The 18181-nt window shown below is 36.5% G+C and overlaps 1 protein-coding gene across 20 annotated transcripts in view; it reads left to right on the top strand.

Moving 5' to 3' along the window:
• LOC140526901 (utrophin-like) overlaps positions 1 to 18181 on the top strand; it is a 558532-nt gene that overhangs the window by 376354 nt on the left and 163997 nt on the right. For 19 of the 20 annotated variants that reach the window (XR_011974583.1, XM_072643530.1, XM_072643537.1 and 16 more), the window contains one exon: positions 13697 to 13872. Coding sequence is in view for 19 of the 20 variants with exons in the window: in XM_072643530.1 (XP_072499631.1) it covers positions 13697 to 13872 (176 nt within the window). In the remaining variant the exon portion in view is untranslated. Of the gene's footprint in view, positions 1 to 5341; positions 6038 to 13696; positions 13873 to 18181 lie in introns of those variants that run through there. The other variant, XM_072643546.1, reaches the window with a different exon arrangement.

Genomic DNA, 18181 nt, shown 5'->3' on the forward strand with positions numbered 1-18181 from the left:
ATCCTGAGTTTCAGGTCTCTATGTCATCCATCATAATGTATAAGTACTAATTTCCTCAAGAAACTCTTTATACTTTTGACTTCTGTACATGAAGGAATTCTAGGTCTTGATTGATGCTGAATTTTCATTACTAGTGATAAACATAATACTTCAATATAGTATTATTTAAGTTGAAGACTGGGCAACACAAAAACAAAAGTATATTTTTGAAAATTGAACATATCTCTACCTCGCATTGTGTGGTCTGGTCTGTTTTCCAATAACTTGAACCTTGAGTAGACATCTGGAATTCTAACACATTGGCTGCCTGAGAGTTTTTCACTCTTGTTTGATGGTGCATATTTTTCCAGAAAGATATGGTTTTGAAACATTAAATTGTCCTGGTATTATCTGTAGTCACCTAATAAAGGACTCTTTAGATAATTATTTTAAGAGTTGATAGTTTTGACCTTTGCACCTGGTTGGCCAATTGAGAAGCATATCAGCTGGTATATTGGGTGTGGGTGGTGGAGAGGAAGTTCCTTCCTTCCTTCCTTTCTTCCTTTTTTCCTTCCTTCCTTCCTTCCTTCCTTTTTTCCAGTTTACTGAGATTTTTGGGCTCTATTCTTTGGAAAACTTTAAAAACACAGTAAAAAAAAACTGAAGCTGCTTTTTTTAAATCATGGTATCTTTCTCTCTTCCTCCCCCCACCCATTTCTACTGCCATCATCAAAATTATTTAAAATGTTATTAAAGGTATCAGAATTAAAATGAATTCATTATGTTTTCAAGTATGTAGCCTGGATTTCCTGTAGTAAAAGACCATTCTCCCCACCCCCATGCTCCCCACCAGGACACTACAGTCTCTATAGTTTTGTTCCATTTTTTTCTCCTTTGGGGCTGTATATTACTTTAAACAACTACCAGCTGACAGACTTGGCTGCTGACTGATGTTAGCTGGAAAGCTGTAATATAGTGAATGGGGAGAAAGGCCCCTTAATGGAACTCTGATGTTATAGTTAATAGATAATGAATTGAAATTTCACGTAATTATTAGGACCCACTTGGACCTATATTCCTTTTGAATTTGAAGTTTTGAATTAGAAAGTAGTGAGATATTGTACATATTTTCTTTCTAAGTTAAGGGGCAGTACATACAGCTCCCAAGTCACCCAATCACAGTGACTTTGCAACAAGTGAATTTTCCTACCCATGCCTGGAGCTAGACATCTTGAGTGAAACCAAGAGGTACCGATTTGCTGTAACAACCTACTGACCTCTCCATATGCTTTACTTTAGAGTCTCCCAAGAATCTCTGTTCTCTCCCTCGCTTTTTTTCCCCTTTGTTTTAAACCATTTAAATAGACACTTACTGGCTCTTGTATGGAATCTGACTCTTTGCTTCCAAAATTTTTTACTTGAATTCTTTCCCACCCCCCAACAAGAAAGATGGTTTATGAGCCAGGCTGTGTGTTAGTTTTTGTTAATTGTTTGAAGCAAAACAAAAGAAAAAAAATTCAGCCACTGCACAGGATCTACTCATTTTAAACCTCAGTATTATTGTGAGCATAAAGTGAAATAATAGTTTTAAAAATGCTTTGTAAACCTTAAAATGCTTTATAAATGCTAGATGATATTATTTGCCAGTATTGAATAAACCCAAAATCATTGTGTTACACAGGAGGATTTATTTAATTTCTAAAGGGAAGCTACCATAAATTGTGTAAAAATTATTTTTAAAAACTAAAGGATAGCTTGTTTTGAATTTAATTTGTATTGAAAAGTCCTACTAAAAGTCTCTAGCCTTTTCAACTCTTTGTGACTATGGAGTATAGTTTTTATTAAGTAATTTGTGCTTTATTGATCCCACTGGTTTATTTTCATGTGCCTCTGTATCATTGTTTGACCTAGGGTTGTTCATGGTAGGTGTGTGCTTTGAGTGTGATAAATTGGCTTCTTTTGGGGACTGTTAATTTTTGATTCTGTCCTTTTTATCAGGTTTTCTGTGTCACTTTTTGCCATGTTTAATGTGTTGATCAGTGTTTTATTTAGATGAACATCAATAACACTATCTTCTCACTCTCTAAATCCAGAGTGAATGTTAAATTATGATGCCTTGAATTATGCTAACGTTATAATTCATGCAATTGAATAAAAAAAACACAATATGTTGCACATGAATAATACAGTAAATGCATTAGTATTTCACCTACTGTGTTGTGAATTCATTAGTAAGTTTCCTTTTCAGAAAATGATTGAAAGAACAGGATCTCTTCTAACTAAGGATGGTTTTCAGTTTGATTACTCCTTGGAAGATTAGCAAAGAGGTATTTGCATGAAAGTTTAAACTGGCAGAATGTCAACTGTTTTCAGTTATGGCATTCAGTTCTTTAAGGCTTTTGGTGATGTTTTAACTATTAAAATAAATTTCTTTTCTGTTTTTTTTTCCTTTGGAGTACTAAAGCTGAGAGCAAGTGCTCTTACTTATGGGAATAATAGAAAAATTCCATAGTGCTATGTTTTAAATCCTGTAAAGTTTGGCGCAGAATTCACCTTTTGTCTTGTCTCACACCCAGTGTGTCATTCCTTTTCACAAAGAGGCTTTATTTGTAGAAAACACGTAAAATATTTCATTATTTAGGTTCCATTGAAAAGCTGTGGGTTTTTATGAATAAATGACCTAGTGATATGCAGAAAATACTTTTAAAAAGTATACCATGAGGCAACAGTGCATATTTTTTTTGTGCATTCTAAGTAACTTAAAATGAAGAGAATTGGTATGCCATTATTAAAGGTAGTTAATGATTGTTTTTACCCTAGTATTCTGAATGGTTTTGTATACTTCTACTTTCTCCTACTATTTTCTCCTAAAAAAAGATTCATTTGAAATTGCCAGATATTAATATTTTTAGTTATTTTGTGAGTTTTGTCCATTATTTGGGGAGATCAGTTTAATCAAGAGTATCATAAAATTTAGATTGGAAAGGATGTAAGAATCATCTCAGTGAAGATCTCTTCTCAGCCATTTTTTAAATGAATAACATAAAATACATAGAACGACAAAGAAAAAAATAGAACATAATAGAAATAGTAATATTGTTTAAAAATATTCCTGTGCAAGTTCACAGTGTCCTCGTTTTTGTGCAGCCCCGTTTCAGATGAGACAAATGAGGCTCTCAGAAAACTGAAGTCCAATCTAAACACCCTGAGGGCAGAAGTGACCTCACTTTGATGAGGCCCCTCCTCCCCTCTCCAACCCCTCATTCTTCCCACCCCAGGTTCCTGCCGCAAATCAAAATGATTGAAATGGCTGAACAAACTCACTCAAGTAGAAAGTGGCAGAGACAAGATGTAAACCCAAATTCTAGTACGGAGTCTGGTGCCCTCTTCACTATAGCAAACCCCCTCTCTTGTTTTTGTATGCAGAGTGGGGTCTCAAAACCACAGATCATGAGATCTGTACCCTTGCTCCCAGCAGTCTTGGTGCAGGTGGTCCTCTCTAATGAGGTCAGAGTGAGGCTTTTTAGACACAGTTATTTACTTATACATTGTCATTATCCTTTCTGCACAGTTCATCGCAGTTCTTTCTGAGCAGACAGGTTAAAATTCCTTAATCTTCCTTGTTTAACAGCATTTATTTAATTCAGCCCTTTGATAGCTATGTAGGGCCTTGCAGGTAAGCACATGTCATTGATCAGACTTTAATCCAGCACTGTGGGTGGTAGGAAGCTGGAAGTTTGCCCATATGGATGTCTCCCCCCTCCCCCCCCTTTAATGTGTGTATATTTGAAGGGGATGTTTGTTTACTGCAGTTCAAAGATCAGACTGTGAGCCTTTATGGAATTAGACACAGAATGGAAAGTAGAAAAAAGTTTTATATCTCTTATGAACCCATTATGTTCATGAGCCCATTCACTGCCATTGGTGGATTTTGTGATATTTGGAAATTCCCTCTCGCTTCTGAACTGAAACCATTTTCATATGTATTTCTAGGTAGCCAATAGATTATAATAACTCTCCCTTTCCCCCTTCTTTTTCTAGATCAGGGGTTCTTTAGTTTTTTTTTAGTGTGTGTACATTTGGACCTGTCCCCTTTGGACTGTCTCTTGAAGTCTTTAGTCTCCCTAGAATGTTTAATAACTTGTACTGCACATTACTGCATTTTATACAGTGCTAAGGGTATATGTCTCCTTGCTAGGTTATAAATATACCATGCTGTTAAAGGAATTAGTTGTTGATAAAGATAGAATACATCTTAATTTTAGTTTTTAAGAAGAGTTGAAGATTTCATTTCTGACATGATATTTTTCATGATTTCAGATTTTTCCTCCGTGCCATAAAACCAGACATGAATGTGGTTACGTGGCTCACATAAACTCATTTGATTCTTGTGACTTTGTCACCTTAAAAGCATCATAAATGTTGAATGAAATTCTGTGTGCTACTGAAGAAGAAAACTGAACTCCTTCATGACATTTCTGTCAAATTAATGCCACAGCAAAATTATGCAATGGCTTGGTTGAGTGATATGAATAACTGTGACAATAACTAAAATAGTAGCAATAATAATTTGAAATTTAGGAGTGAACTTTTGGGGAAACTGACATTTTAGAATTTTAGGGAAAATGTTTTCCAAAAAATAAAGGAAAAAATGCTTACAATTTAAGTAGGAGACAGCTCAGAACAATTACAATAGAAATACTAATTTTTTCTCATTAGATTTCCTATTACATAAAAAGAAAATTCCAAAATGACAACTTAGTTGCACCACAGTATTGAGAAGAAAGAATACCTCTATATGTATTACTATCGTGTAGTTCAATTATTTTTTAAGCAATAAAATTAAGTGGAAAGAATGCCCCAGCGCACTTACACACCTTTTTTTGTGTGTGGTTGTTTGGAGAAATGGATCATTTGTTGTGTAGTCTCAAAGTCCCCTAGGTTTGGAAGAAGGATTTCTGTTTTCTTTATTAGAGATACTAAAATGTACAGCAGGGGAGGCCTCCAGGAAGTGGGAGGATGCCGAACTTCAGAGCAGTGTTAGGGCTGCTGATTTAAATAATAAACAACTGTTGGAAAGAGAAGTTGATGACTACACTGCTGTCAGATCAGCAGAGAGAACTGCTGAAAGGAGAGAAAGGCCTCTCCCACCCTCTGGCTTGCAGAGGTGACCAAATGATATTTGACTGGAACTGAAGGTTTCTCCGAACAGATGAAACAACTTGTAATGGGCCATAGTTCTGTTGCACTACAGCATCCCCTAGGCTAGGCAGACCCAGGGAAATGGACTGAAACTAGCTTGGAAGTTACCATAGCAACTCGAGCTGCTGGTGTCTGAGAGAGTGTGAGTGAGAAGGGGTGGCCTCTTGTCCAGCATTTTGGTGTTTCCTCAGATGAGTGCATGCTGCTGTTCTAACTTAACAAGTAACACTCTTTCAAAACTGGCTCCTTACCCAGGAACTGTGGGGGTTTTTTTCTTCTTTTTTTTTTCCTTCCTTTTTACTTTTACTTTTTTTTAGTTGGGTGGAAAATAGTCAGAATGGAGGAAATTTGTAATACGTGTTTCCCCCCGCACCCCCCTCTCTTGAAATTTCCAGGATATAGCTTCTTTTGCTGTGTGTAATTGAGACCAAACTTTTAAGCTTGAGGCCCAGGAGAAACAGTTGGGGCTTGCAGGTCATTAGTGAGGTGAGCAGAAGGGAGTCCTGGGCTTCCTAGAGAAAAAGGAGAATATGCCAGACTCGTGGAATGTATTTAACAGAAATCTTAGAACAGAGTGTACCCATTGTGAACTACTATAGTCCATGAAACAAGGGCATATAGTAGGGTCACTAAAATGTCTCAGTCCAAGCTGCAACTTACGGACTATAGCCCAAGGGAGATGCTTGTTCAGAATTTTACAAAGGGTTTAAAAGTATAGCCAGAAAAGATACACTTCTTAGAAGTTTGAGGCTGTTTGCTGCTGGAAATTTACCAGAAAGATGTAGGCTTCAAGGGATACTGGACAATGATTGGCCTGAACTTCAGCTTACGGGAGCTGCTGACAAAATTTGAAAAGGTATGGAGAAAGTGGACTTGATAAATGTACTGTCCTCCCCTCGTTCTCATCTCTCTCCCTTCTTATCGAACTTTTCAGGTTTTGTTCATTTTTCTTATGATCTAATTATTATTCTTGCATTATTTGCAAAATTACCTTTTGTTTTTCTTATTCTGCTCTTTATTTGCTCTTTGAAGATAAATAGCAAATTAGCGAATGCTGCCCTCCTATGATGAGGGTCTTTGTGAGCACTGGCACTTTTAAGATTCCACTTGGCAAGAGATCTTTGGCTATAAATCCTGTTGCTAATTTAACTGAAGGTTATTTGGAAAAAGCTGTGCTATTTCAGGCCATAGGATGACTTCATCCGGTGGGGGCACTGTTTCTCGCACCCCTTTCATTTCACTTTTTTTACAACTTCAGCTAGAGGTGCCCTTCTCAGCAATTCTTCTGATGATATTTCTCAGGGGTAGAGTGCTTGGCCTTACTGTCATTAGGCAAATCTGCTCCAAAGCATTTCAGTTTTATCTGTGTGTCTTTGGTTTGGGCTTAGAGTGCTTGCTTATGCTGCTGGGCTTTTAAATTTGGTTTCTTCATTTTGCATTTAGTTCTTTTTTCCACAGGAAGGCTCTTGGCACTCCTTTGGACTGAAGCAGGGCTCAGAGGCTGCTGCTAAACACCACCTAATTTTTATAATGCTTGAAAAAATAGCTAGAATCTCTAGACATCTTTAAGACCACGGAGGGCTAGGGTCACCTCCTAATCTTTTCTCACCTTTTAGAACTTCAGAAATAATGTATGCTAATTGCTATTTAACCATGTACATAAAGGAGGCGTTTCTCATTATATGAACTCATATGAACATAAGAATGTATGGACTCTTAAAGTAATGTACTTCTCACTAACTACAATTGCCAGAGGAAAAAAATACTAACATTCCTCACTCCAAAAACCTGAAGGCTTTGCCAAACTAATTGCACCTCTTATTAATGCTTAGAACAGAAGAACATTGTGGAATTGGAAAATGTGGCTAGGGAAAGAGGTCATAGTTGTCACTCCTCCCATATACTCTTCTCTCTAAATAAAGGTACAGTAGAAGGGGTTGTGTTTGAAATAGTCTATGGTCTTTGCCCTTTCTTTAGTATGTTGTTAAGCACTGAAATTCCAGGGAGTGAAAGATAGGTCCTATACAACATGGTCACCATTTAGAAGGAGGAGGATGGGGTTGGGGAGTTGGAGTGGGGAGCAAATGCCTTCTTCATGGCAGCTGGGAACAGCAGGTGACAAACGATGACAACAAAGGGGTTTGTTAGCTTGTCTGTGTGTCTTTTTCTGCCTTAATAGGTGTTCTTGCATGTGTTTCATGAATAATTCATTATACGTCATCCCCCAGAGAGTCAATAAGGGTGGGCAATAGCTGGACTTGGTCCTGGACTTGCTGCCATTTCTCTTAAGAGCCTAGGTCAGATAGCAGAGGTTGTAAGCTGTACCTCTCTCTGTGTCTTGGCCTTTAGGCTGTGAACCCACCGTTCAGAAGTGATATTAATGTGTGTTTTCTTTGTAACTCCCAGGACACTTGCACTTTTTTTTCTTTTCCTTTTAAATACAATCATAAAAGAAAATCCATTGTCATGTACCTCTTCAACATATTTTTTAAAAAATTTAGACACAAGGGCCAGAGTAGATGCTGCTGCAGTCTGTCGCCTGAAGTTTACCTTTATCTTTTTGTCTCTTGTATCGGCCTCCTTTATAGAATGTAGTGGAATATTAGAACCACCTTTGCTGACTGCCATGAATGGCAGTTACAGTTATCCCCAAACCAACTCTTTAGGAAAAGTCATTCATTTTTTAAAAGCTACCTACTTCGTGCTTTATTGATTCATTGCCAGGAAGACTGGTGTTATGGAAAGGGTTTCTGCTTTATGAATGTCGCCCCTCTTCCACCTCACAAACACAAGCACCTCCCCCAGCTCTAAGTCCAGAAACCCTAATGCCATTTGGAAGAAAAGACTGAGGGCTATGGTTATAATGCAGAAGCCAGATGGAAACCCCAGAAGCTGAATGACAGCCTTTGCATATGCAAAAATAGAATCCCATGACACTTAAGTGGGTTAGTGTGTGTTGTCTTTTTTTTTTTTTTTCAGTTTCGGTGACCTGGCCGCTAGAAAGATAACTCCTACTTTAATTTTCATACCTGCTTCACAAGTTTGTGCTTTATCACACCCCATACTATAAACATTTCATAAATCTTTCTTGGTTTGAATTGTCCTACCCCAAGAAAAGTTCAAATGAGAAGTATAGTAGATAGAAAGTTCTGCTTGTAGTTGGAAAGGCATGAGTTCAAGTCTTGCCTCAGATGCCTTGCAAGGCACCTCCTCTCATTTCTCTATGACTCAGTATTCTCATCTATAAAATTTGGCTGATAACAGGATCCAACTTTATATGGGCATTGTGAGAATCAAATGAAAAATTTATATAAAAGTCTTTGCATACTTTAAATTGTGATAGAAATGCTAACTACTAAAGAGGGAAGAGCATAAAATATCTGGGTAGGGCCCAGTATTCCAGGCCATTTTCCAATTCCTTAAGCCATTGCTAATTATTTTAATAAAAATTTAAAATGGGATTTGACTCTTGGCAGAATTTTGCACCAAAACATCTCTTCTAAATCCAGCTGATGAGACAATTTTATTGCCCACTCTGACTTGAAGTAATTAAATTCCCCTTGAAAATACTTTGGAAAGAAAGGGTTTGAGGACTTTAATGATAATTAATATACTGTCACATTTAAGCCATTTGAGTTTGTGTATGTCTTAATCCATTTACATAGTCATCATAGCAGGTATAATTGTAGGCAGTTCCATCTGAATGACATTTTTGAGTAACTTAATGTCTTATTTTAATATCTGTAGTTCCACCAGTAGTTGATTTATGATAATTGCCATTCTCTTCAAGGGCTTCTTTGCCTAAGTAGCAGTATTCTCTTGGGGAATCCTTTTGAAATCTCCTAAAGTGACAACAGCAGAACCCCAGCCTTGTAGATAAGGAAACCATGAAGAGTTCAGATTTATTTGGGGAAAAGACAGAACTCAACTATGAACTAACACCCTGCCCCATCCCAGTTTAAAGAAATCAGTTGAAACTTTCCTGGTATAGTATTCAACTGGATATAATCTTGTAAATGAAAAATACAGTATATGTTCTTTTCATCAATGGAACAGATTCATTTCTCATAGCAGTGTTTGCTTCAATTTAATAGGAATTGAATATGTTAAGCTTGTGACTGGCAGTTTTGATATCTCCTTTGAAATTGAATGGGGTTATGAAGTATATATGAAAAGAAGTTCCTTAAGAATCATACCTACTGGCCAGACATGGTGGAACATACTTTCTGCTTGAGTAGCTGAGGCTGGGGTATTACCTGAACTCAGGGATTTTGAGCTGTCGTAAGACTAAAGCCAGAGTGTCCACACTAAGGCTGCTGGCTCCAATGTGGTGAGCCTCCGGGAGTGGAGGACCACCAGCCTGCCTAAGAAGGGGCAAACTGACTCAGGCTGAAAAAACAGAACATGTTCAAACTTTCAAGCTGCAAAGGATGCTACTGGATTTCTAATCTGTATAAGATAGGGAAACTTGTGTATCCCTCCATATGTACCCCCCACCCCAGCTTTATAGTTTATGAGTTTTTAATTCATTGTCTCACCTGAATGCTCAAAATTTGATAAGTATGAAGACTGTTTGGAAAATTCTTAAATATAAAGTACATGAGATATATTTTTACTGTACTCAAATAAGTTTATTTATATTCAAGTCAAATCTGCTTAGTCTAGTAAGCAGTTTGGTGTTTCAGCGGATATAGTGCTAAGCTTGGAGTCAGAATGAAAAGTTCAAATTCATCCTTAGACACTTAATGACTGTGTGACCTTGAACAGGACGGTCAGTCTTGGTTTCCTCATTCGTGTTACTATAGGGATAATAATAGCATCTACTTCTTAGAATTGTTGCAAGGATAAAATAGGATAATATTTATAAACCTCCAAGTATTATGTAAATACTATTATTATGTTATTTTATTAGTACTACTTTAAAAGGACATTTCAAATTTTTTTCTTTTTTTGCTATACTAGATTTTATTGAATTGAAATGCCAAGTAACTGAGCTACTCTTTAGAATTTAGGAATTTATTTTGCTCTATTGTTACTATAAGACTTCTGTTGGATTGATTATTTTTATAATGTGATTTGATGTCAAATTGTTTTTTTTGCTTACTCTTAAGTTTTTTAATATAATCAGATTATGTAGTTTTAAACTGATTAATTGGGAGGCAGAATAGGTATAACTCTGACCTTGTTCAGTATTTTGTTTACCCTCTTGGGACAGAGACTAGCATTAATGAGACTAACAGGAAGGAAAAAAACCTCTTAGTGAAGAAGTTTGGCTTTAAGCTTTTGTAATGGTAGTGGTTGCTGTGTTCTACCAAGAGTTGTTGACCATAGTTGTGAAAAGTGAAATTTAAATCTGCATAATAGTGATGGAAATCAGTCAACTGATGTGTCTTTTCAATTTCATTGTCAGAGTTGACCAAATAATGTCATAAGCCCCAAATCAGCACTGAGAACTGTCCCATTAAGCATTTTTACTTCAGGAACTATATTGTGTCTCATAATAAGCCAAATACATTTTTTATGTCTTTTTCATATGGGTAACATTTAGATGGTCTAAAGATCATTTTCCTATATTCAGAACTAGAGAACTCTGGGGAATGTGTAAAGAATGAGTGATTCCTTGAATTTCCATAATCACTCTTAAACTGCAAATTCCTATCTGCTTTTTTGCAAAGAAATGATAAATTTATTTTCCTGTAGTAGCTAATTTTGTTTGCTTGGGCTGGACTTTGAGATATAGCAAGGAAATTGTTTCTAAGGAGTCGACACTTCTTTGCTTTCAGCAAAAAGGTCAGGACCCCATCAGACGAAAAATTATTGATAACATCTAGGTTTGGGTAAATATACCAAACAAAAATAAACAAAATGTAAACAAAGAGGAAGAAAATGAATTAATCTTTGTGCCAATTGCTTTCCAGTTCTTTTTTTTCAATTCTAAATCTTTCCATCAAAATAGGAATTATCAAATCGGTCCCACATTACATAGTTTGCCTAGCATCTTTAAAAAGCACTTTGCCTTCATTGCCGAATTTTAAATTCTCTCTGTGGTCACCAAGTGTTTATAAAAACATAATTATATAGTATAGTACAAAGTTTGTATATACAAATTCTCTTTGTCTAAGCTAAATTTTAAAAGATAACGTGGAATATTTTTAAACTCATTTTTTAAAAAAAACAAAACATTTTTCTTTCATTTGACAATAAGACTCCAGATTGAGATTTTGATTATGTGATTATGCATTTAAGGTTGTCATTGAAATGATAAAGCTAGTGGAAATAATCCTTTATGTCTTAAGAAGTTGAAAAATTTGTCCTATCATTAATATCACTGGCCACTTTCTTTTTGACCATTGCCATAGAACCATGGTCAGTCCAAAGTTTTTGTCAGAAGAAACTACATTTCATACTGTTCTCTTCAATCCTGTGTTGTGAACTGTTGAATATATTGGCATGGCCCCTTCAGTAAATCTCTAGACTATTTCTTTGGCTTTCTTTGTCTCTTTGATTAGATACATTATGTCATTACAGGCATATGTGTATAAATTAAGTAGAAATCTCACCATTCCACCAGTCTTTGTTTTTGGTTTGGCAATCATATTGATGTCTTACCCTGTCAGTCTCCCAAGAAGATATAGTAGTCTTCATGATTCTTTTATTTTTTGATATATCAGTGTGCCTGTGGATCATACCTTGTCTAAGTAGTAAAATTCAGCATATTCTTTCAGTGCTCAGTTTCTAAGGAAAATGGGAGATTGTGTTTGGTGTTACTGTGGTTTAATGGTACTTGAGGGTTTAATTCCCCCCTCCCCCAAATTACATGTCAGTATAATTTTCAGCATTCAGTTTTACAAGATTTTGAGTTCCCAATTTTTCTCCTTCCCTCTGTCTCCTCCCTCTTCCCAAAATGGCAGGCTACTTGATAAAGGTTATATACATGTGCTAGCATGTAAAATGTATTTCCATATTAGTGACATTTGTGGAAGAAGAAACAGATCAAAAGGGGAAAAAATGCAAAAGAGAATAAAAGAAGTGAAAAAGTATGCACGGTCTGCATTCAGAGTCCATCAGTTCTTTATCTGGCTGTGGATACTCTTTTGTGAGACTTGTCCTGTGCACTTTGTGCACTTGTCCTGTATCATTGTGATACTGAGAAAAGCTGAGTCATTCATAGTTGATCATCACACAATGTTGCTGATACTGTGTACAGTGTTTTCCCGGTTCTGCTCCTTTCACTCTGCATCAGTTCATACAAGTCTTCCCACACTTCTTTCACCCAATGAGGCTTTCTTGCCAATCTTCCAGGTTTCTTGGGCTAAATGATTGTTTCTTTTGGCTTGTTCTGCTATTCCAGAATTTGGAGGGGGCTCCAGTTTATGGTTGTGTGGAGGTGAATATGGGAAAGCTGTGGCCATTTACTGCTTACTCTATGCTATGTTGGCTTCTGAAGTTGTTTCTAGACAAGTACTGTTAAAATAATAAATTAAAGAAAGTTCATGTAATGATCTTCTTTGAACAACCCTAATAATTGTTTTCAGTGGAAGGAGCATTGGATTTGGATGTGAGTTCAAATCCTTGTTTTTATAAGACTTGTATGACCTTCATCAAGCCACCGAATTCCCTTGGAGCCTGTTTTCTTACCTGTAAAATGAATAATTTATGCTAATCTACTTCTAAACTTTTTTCAATTTGAAATACATAATCCTACTTCTTGCTCTCTTTAAGAAGCCTAATGTTAAAAGAAGTCAGCTTAAATCCAAAATGGTGCATTTCTAGTCAGTTTGTTATATTTCATTTGTAAAGAAAAGTTAGCATCCACCTATCATTGGATTCAAGTAAGTTAGTATTCTTTTAATAGAGAAAGGAGATAGATGAAAAGTTTTCTTGCCATTTCTTAGAGCTTTTTACTTATTATATAGAGTCTAGCAAAAAAACTTAGGTTTGCCTAATTCTTGTTTTGTATAGCAATATAAAACTATGCAGTTTTATAGTGTCCATTGTAAGATCTTCACACATTTAAATGAATGTGTATAAAGGAGAGAATGAGTAGCTGTTCTTCTTGAGAAGAATTAGTGGTTTGACTTTTGTAGCAAAATAATGCTAAATGATTTGGGGGCAGTTGTTAAAATTAGACCTTATGAAGAGTACAATATTAAAAACAACAGGAAAAAACTCCCAACTTTACACAGGACCTGCAAGCTCTGTCTTTGAAACAATCTTAAACAAGTAAAATCCAGAAATCCATTGTTTAATTTTGAAGTCCCTCTTAAACAGAGTTGAATTCTGTAATGATGTTCCAAGGAGGAAGCATTTTAAAAAAATCATTCATTGAACTTAACACGTTATAAAGGGAAATACTTTGATTAAAAAAACCCAGTAAAAAATTTAGTTATGCAAAAAACCATGCAGATGTGTGTGTGTGTGTGTGTGTGTGAGTGTGTATCTGTGTTTATTGGTCATAGGTAGCATTAACATACTATTATTTAACATTTGCGTTTTTCTCTTCTTATTTTAATAGCACATACAGGCAGAAATCGACGCACACAGTGATATTTTCAAAAATATCGATGAAAAGAAACAGCAAAACTTGATCAAAGCCCTCGGAAATTCCAATGAAGCAGCCGCCCTCCAACATAAAATCACTGATATGAATGAAAGATGGAGTGATTTAAAAGCCAAATCGGCTTGTATCAGGTAAGTATAAGATATATGAAAATAGGAATTTTGAGAAAATTTTCTTTGTTAATGTGGTATTGTGAGAAAAGAGGCGTAGCACTGAAAATGGCTCAGCAAGATTTTAATGTTTTAAATCCAAGTATACTTGGATCACAATTTAGAGTTGCAAATAGATTTACCAAATCTAGTCTGTTCTTAAAATTTGCATTGTAAGGAAGGTTGCAAACTGCTTAACAATAGTGAATATTAGTTTTAAAGCAAAGGCCAGTACTGACATCCAAATCTCAGTGGAATCTTTTGAACTGGGTAGTAGTCTCATTAGTAGGCTAGGTAGCCTGGCCTTGGAGTCAGGATGGCCTGGATTCATCCCTTTCCTCTAAAACATATTATTGTGCTGAGTCGTTCTGTATATATCCCTTCACTTTTCTTGCCACAGACAATTCTCTTAAGACTTTTAAATTACAGGTGTCATGTTGACCTATATTAATGAAGGAAGTTCACATACCAAGGAGCTTCCTAACCTGAGAAGATAATAAATCCACATGTGCATCAAGGTGGGGGGGGCGGTGTTACAAGCCAAGGAGTTTCCTAAAGTGGGGAAATTAGAGAGATCTGGTGGTGTAGAGAATATTATTAGTATTTCCCTTACTAACATTTCTCCTCTTGCCTTTCTCCCCTAATAAGATCTGTAATTTTATCTAAATTGGTAGTCTGTTTACCAGCATAGATTGAAGTCTTGCTAGGTTTGGTAAAGGAATTTCAGAAGGTACTATGGTAGCCAAGAGAAATTGATCATTTTATGGCTATCCTTCTGGTAACAATCCCTTGAACTTGAAGTCAGTTGGTTGTCAGACATAAGACAGAATCTATTCTCTAGCCCATGTTCCAAGTCTTTTTTTTTTCCTTTGGCTGGACTTTCCAGAGCTTGTTCTTAATTGACAACTTTTAAGACCTCAGGTTCACAAGCACATAATCCAGGACTTTGGCAGAATATTATCATCATGATCATTAGTGTCTGGGGGTAGAGAGATTGATATCAGATGCATTTCAGATGGCTGATTAAAGTCAGTCCATCATTCAACTAGCATTTATTGATGTCTACTACGTGGCAGGCACTGTGCTAAGCATTGGAGATAAAAAGAAATGCAAAAACAAACTCTAGCATCAAGGCATTCATACTCTAATAGGGAAAGATAACATATAAGATATACTCAGGATCAGGTAGAAGTATTGTTGGAGTAAGGAGTAAGGAAAAGACTCCTTAAATATGGTTGAACGTGAGTTGAGATTTGAAGGAAGCCAGGGAAACTAGAAGATGGAAATGGGAAAGGAAACCATTTGACTTATTGAGGAAAGTCAGTGAAAATGTTGAGTCACAGATGGAATGTTGTGTTCAAGCAACAGAAAAGAAGACAATGGCAGTATATTGCAGATTATGTGGAAGGAAACGTCAAGTATAAAACTGGAAATGTTGGAAGGGACCAGGTTATGGAAAAAAACTGAACAGAAGCTTTTATATTTGATCCTGGAAGGAATACATAGAGCCACTGGAGTTATTGAATAGGGGGATCAAATGGTTAGACCTACATTTTAGGAAAGTTAGTTCAACAGCTGAGTGCAGATGAATTGTAATGGGGAGAGCCGTCAACTGGGAAGGAACTCTTGTGGGTATGATGAGATGACACAGAGATATACAGATACTGTGATCAGTATGGTACTGTGTTAGAGGACTCTACAGATGATGAGTCCTGAATGAAGGATGAAAGTATGTTTGGTTTAGCAGGAAGGGCTATTAAGCTAAGTTCCATTCGCTGCAATTTAAAACATTATGGCATCACTATCCCCTGTTGTGTATCACTCTAAGGCATATGGCAGAGAGATATGGGTTTATCTGATTTTTAAATAAAAATAGGTATGTAAATAACATTGTTGTGAAGGTTCCCTTGGAGGTGATTCCCTATCCCTTTCCTGATAGTTCTCAAAATGAACTCCTTGGAAGGCTGTATAAATTAAACATCATTGTATTTAATTGTCTCTAGATTTAGTTCTTTATTGGCTTCATATAAGGAATATATCATCGTACATAGAAGTAAGCCACATTGTTCTGTCATCTCCCTTGATGACATCCCTCATGGGTTACTCTATTGTAAAGAAACTTAAACCGTGTCTGTAAGTATGTCTCCCAGTCTTCCCCAAAAAGCAGTCAATTAGATAATGGGCTTGTGGGCCCCTGAAGAGCTAAAGGAGGAGAAAAGGCATCTGCTTCCCTTTGCTTTGTGTGTTGACTTTGCAGTGGGCAACTTCCACTGTGTTGCTACTTAATCTTTCCTATAGCAATAAATGAATAAATGCTATTTTGTGAAGGCTAGAGTGTAATAAAATTCAGATACACAAAAATGTGCTTACCGAGAGCACAGCATGAACCATGTGTTGGCTCAAAAATGTAAGAGTTTATTTGTCTAGCTGATGCTTAGGAGCTGTTATTCTGGGCTTCTATAGAGGTAACAGAGAATAGGGTTTTAAAGAATTGGAACTTAATGGCAGGTGGGTTCAAAGCTGAATCATCCTGACCGATCCCTTGGCAGAGGGACCGTCAGCTTTCATCAGTCTCTTATCTCTGTCACTGGGCTTCACTTTTTGTTCTGGGAAGGGAGAACAGGCAAAGGGAAACCAATCAGAGTGGAGCACAATCACAGACTAAATTACAGCAAATAATCATATTATTTTGTAGAGGAGGATGGGAGAGAATACAGCTATTTAATTATAGTAGAAAATGGATGTTTAAAATGATGACTATTAGTTTTTATTGTAATGAAATTGGAACTATTTAGAACACTAGTTTGAGTTAATGTATGCTTGACCATATTTCAGTAAACTAATCACTGCTAACGAGTATTTTTACAGTTCAACAGCTGAAGTTTCTTTAGTTTTTTTAAGGTTACAAAGGTAGAAGATTCAGCTACATTGAGGATTCAGGGTAGAGAAGTACACTAGTATTACTGTTCTTCACATGGAGAGGAAGTGGAGCAAAACCAGTTGGGCATGATGAGTGAGTGACTTCAGTCCATGTTGTTTTTAGGGACGCCTAGAGGTAGGAAAGAGACTAACATACAAGGTCTGCTAGAGAGAGAGACTAGCTATTTATTATTTGGGTGAAGAGTATAACATATGACAAAAAGAATGATGGATGTGGAAGAAGAATGAGGTTTTTTGCCTCTATGGTTTTTTTTTTTTGCTTTTTGCATGAGGCCAGATGGCAGAAGGCAGAGAGGAATTTGAGGCTGCAGGGTTAGATTTTTGTTGAAGTCCCTTTTGTCTCCCAAAGGTTTCCAGTACTGCTGCTGTGATAATATGGAATCAAATCTAGCCTTGGGTATTTGAATATTGTTAGCAGAACTTGTTCCTTTCCTCCACTTATGGAAAAGGACATTTCTATGCTGGTGCTATCACTGCTTAATTTATACTGGAGGCTACTCTAACCAGCTTGGGCATGCCACATTCTTCAATTTTTCAGTATGAGCATTCATCCAGTATGTACATGAACACTATGACTTATTGTGTGCTGATTTCTAGACTTAAGAAAGTGTTAATAATGCCGACTAAGCTTAAAAGTTTGTGCGGCTACATTTTAGTGGTGGACAGCTCACTTGTTAAACATCAGTCTGCCATTTCATTATTGACTCTATAAACATTGCTTGAGCTCAGCATGCCTTGAGTAGAGCACTTAGAAATCATCACCAGACTGGAAGGCTCTTGATTGTGGACTAAAAATGACAATAGCTAGCTTTGATTTAGAGTTTGATAAGTTTTGCAGAGTGCTTTACATGTGGTATCACATTTGAACCTCACAAAACCCTGATCACTGGACAGCCTAATGTAGAAAGTACTACACACACACACACACACACACACACACACACACACACACACACACACGTCCTTTCATTCTTTTTTACAACAAATAACCTTGTGAAAAGATGTAGTATAAATTGGAAATATTATAAAACCAGTTTGCAAATGAATAAACTTGATATTTCTAGAGATGAAAGTATTAAGTTTATTTCCCACGGTCTCACAGAACAAATGAATGGATAAAACATTAAGTGCTTACTACGTACAAAGCACTTTGCAAAGTGCTGGGAATAAAAGTCGAGAAATAAGACAATCCTTGCTGTTAAGGAGCTCCCAGTCTAATTGGGGAAGGCAACAAACACATATGGAAGGTTTTAGCCACTTGTCAAAAAAGCCTTATGGTCTTTTGAATGTCCTTGGGAAGCAGAGGTTAATGCTTTTTAACATTTCCACCAATACAGTCTTGTCAGTTTCT

The sequence above is a fragment of the Notamacropus eugenii genome, chromosome 2, assembly GCF_028372415.1.
Source record: "Notamacropus eugenii isolate mMacEug1 chromosome 2, mMacEug1.pri_v2, whole genome shotgun sequence".
Classification (NCBI taxonomy): domain Eukaryota; kingdom Metazoa; phylum Chordata; class Mammalia; order Diprotodontia; family Macropodidae; genus Notamacropus; species Notamacropus eugenii.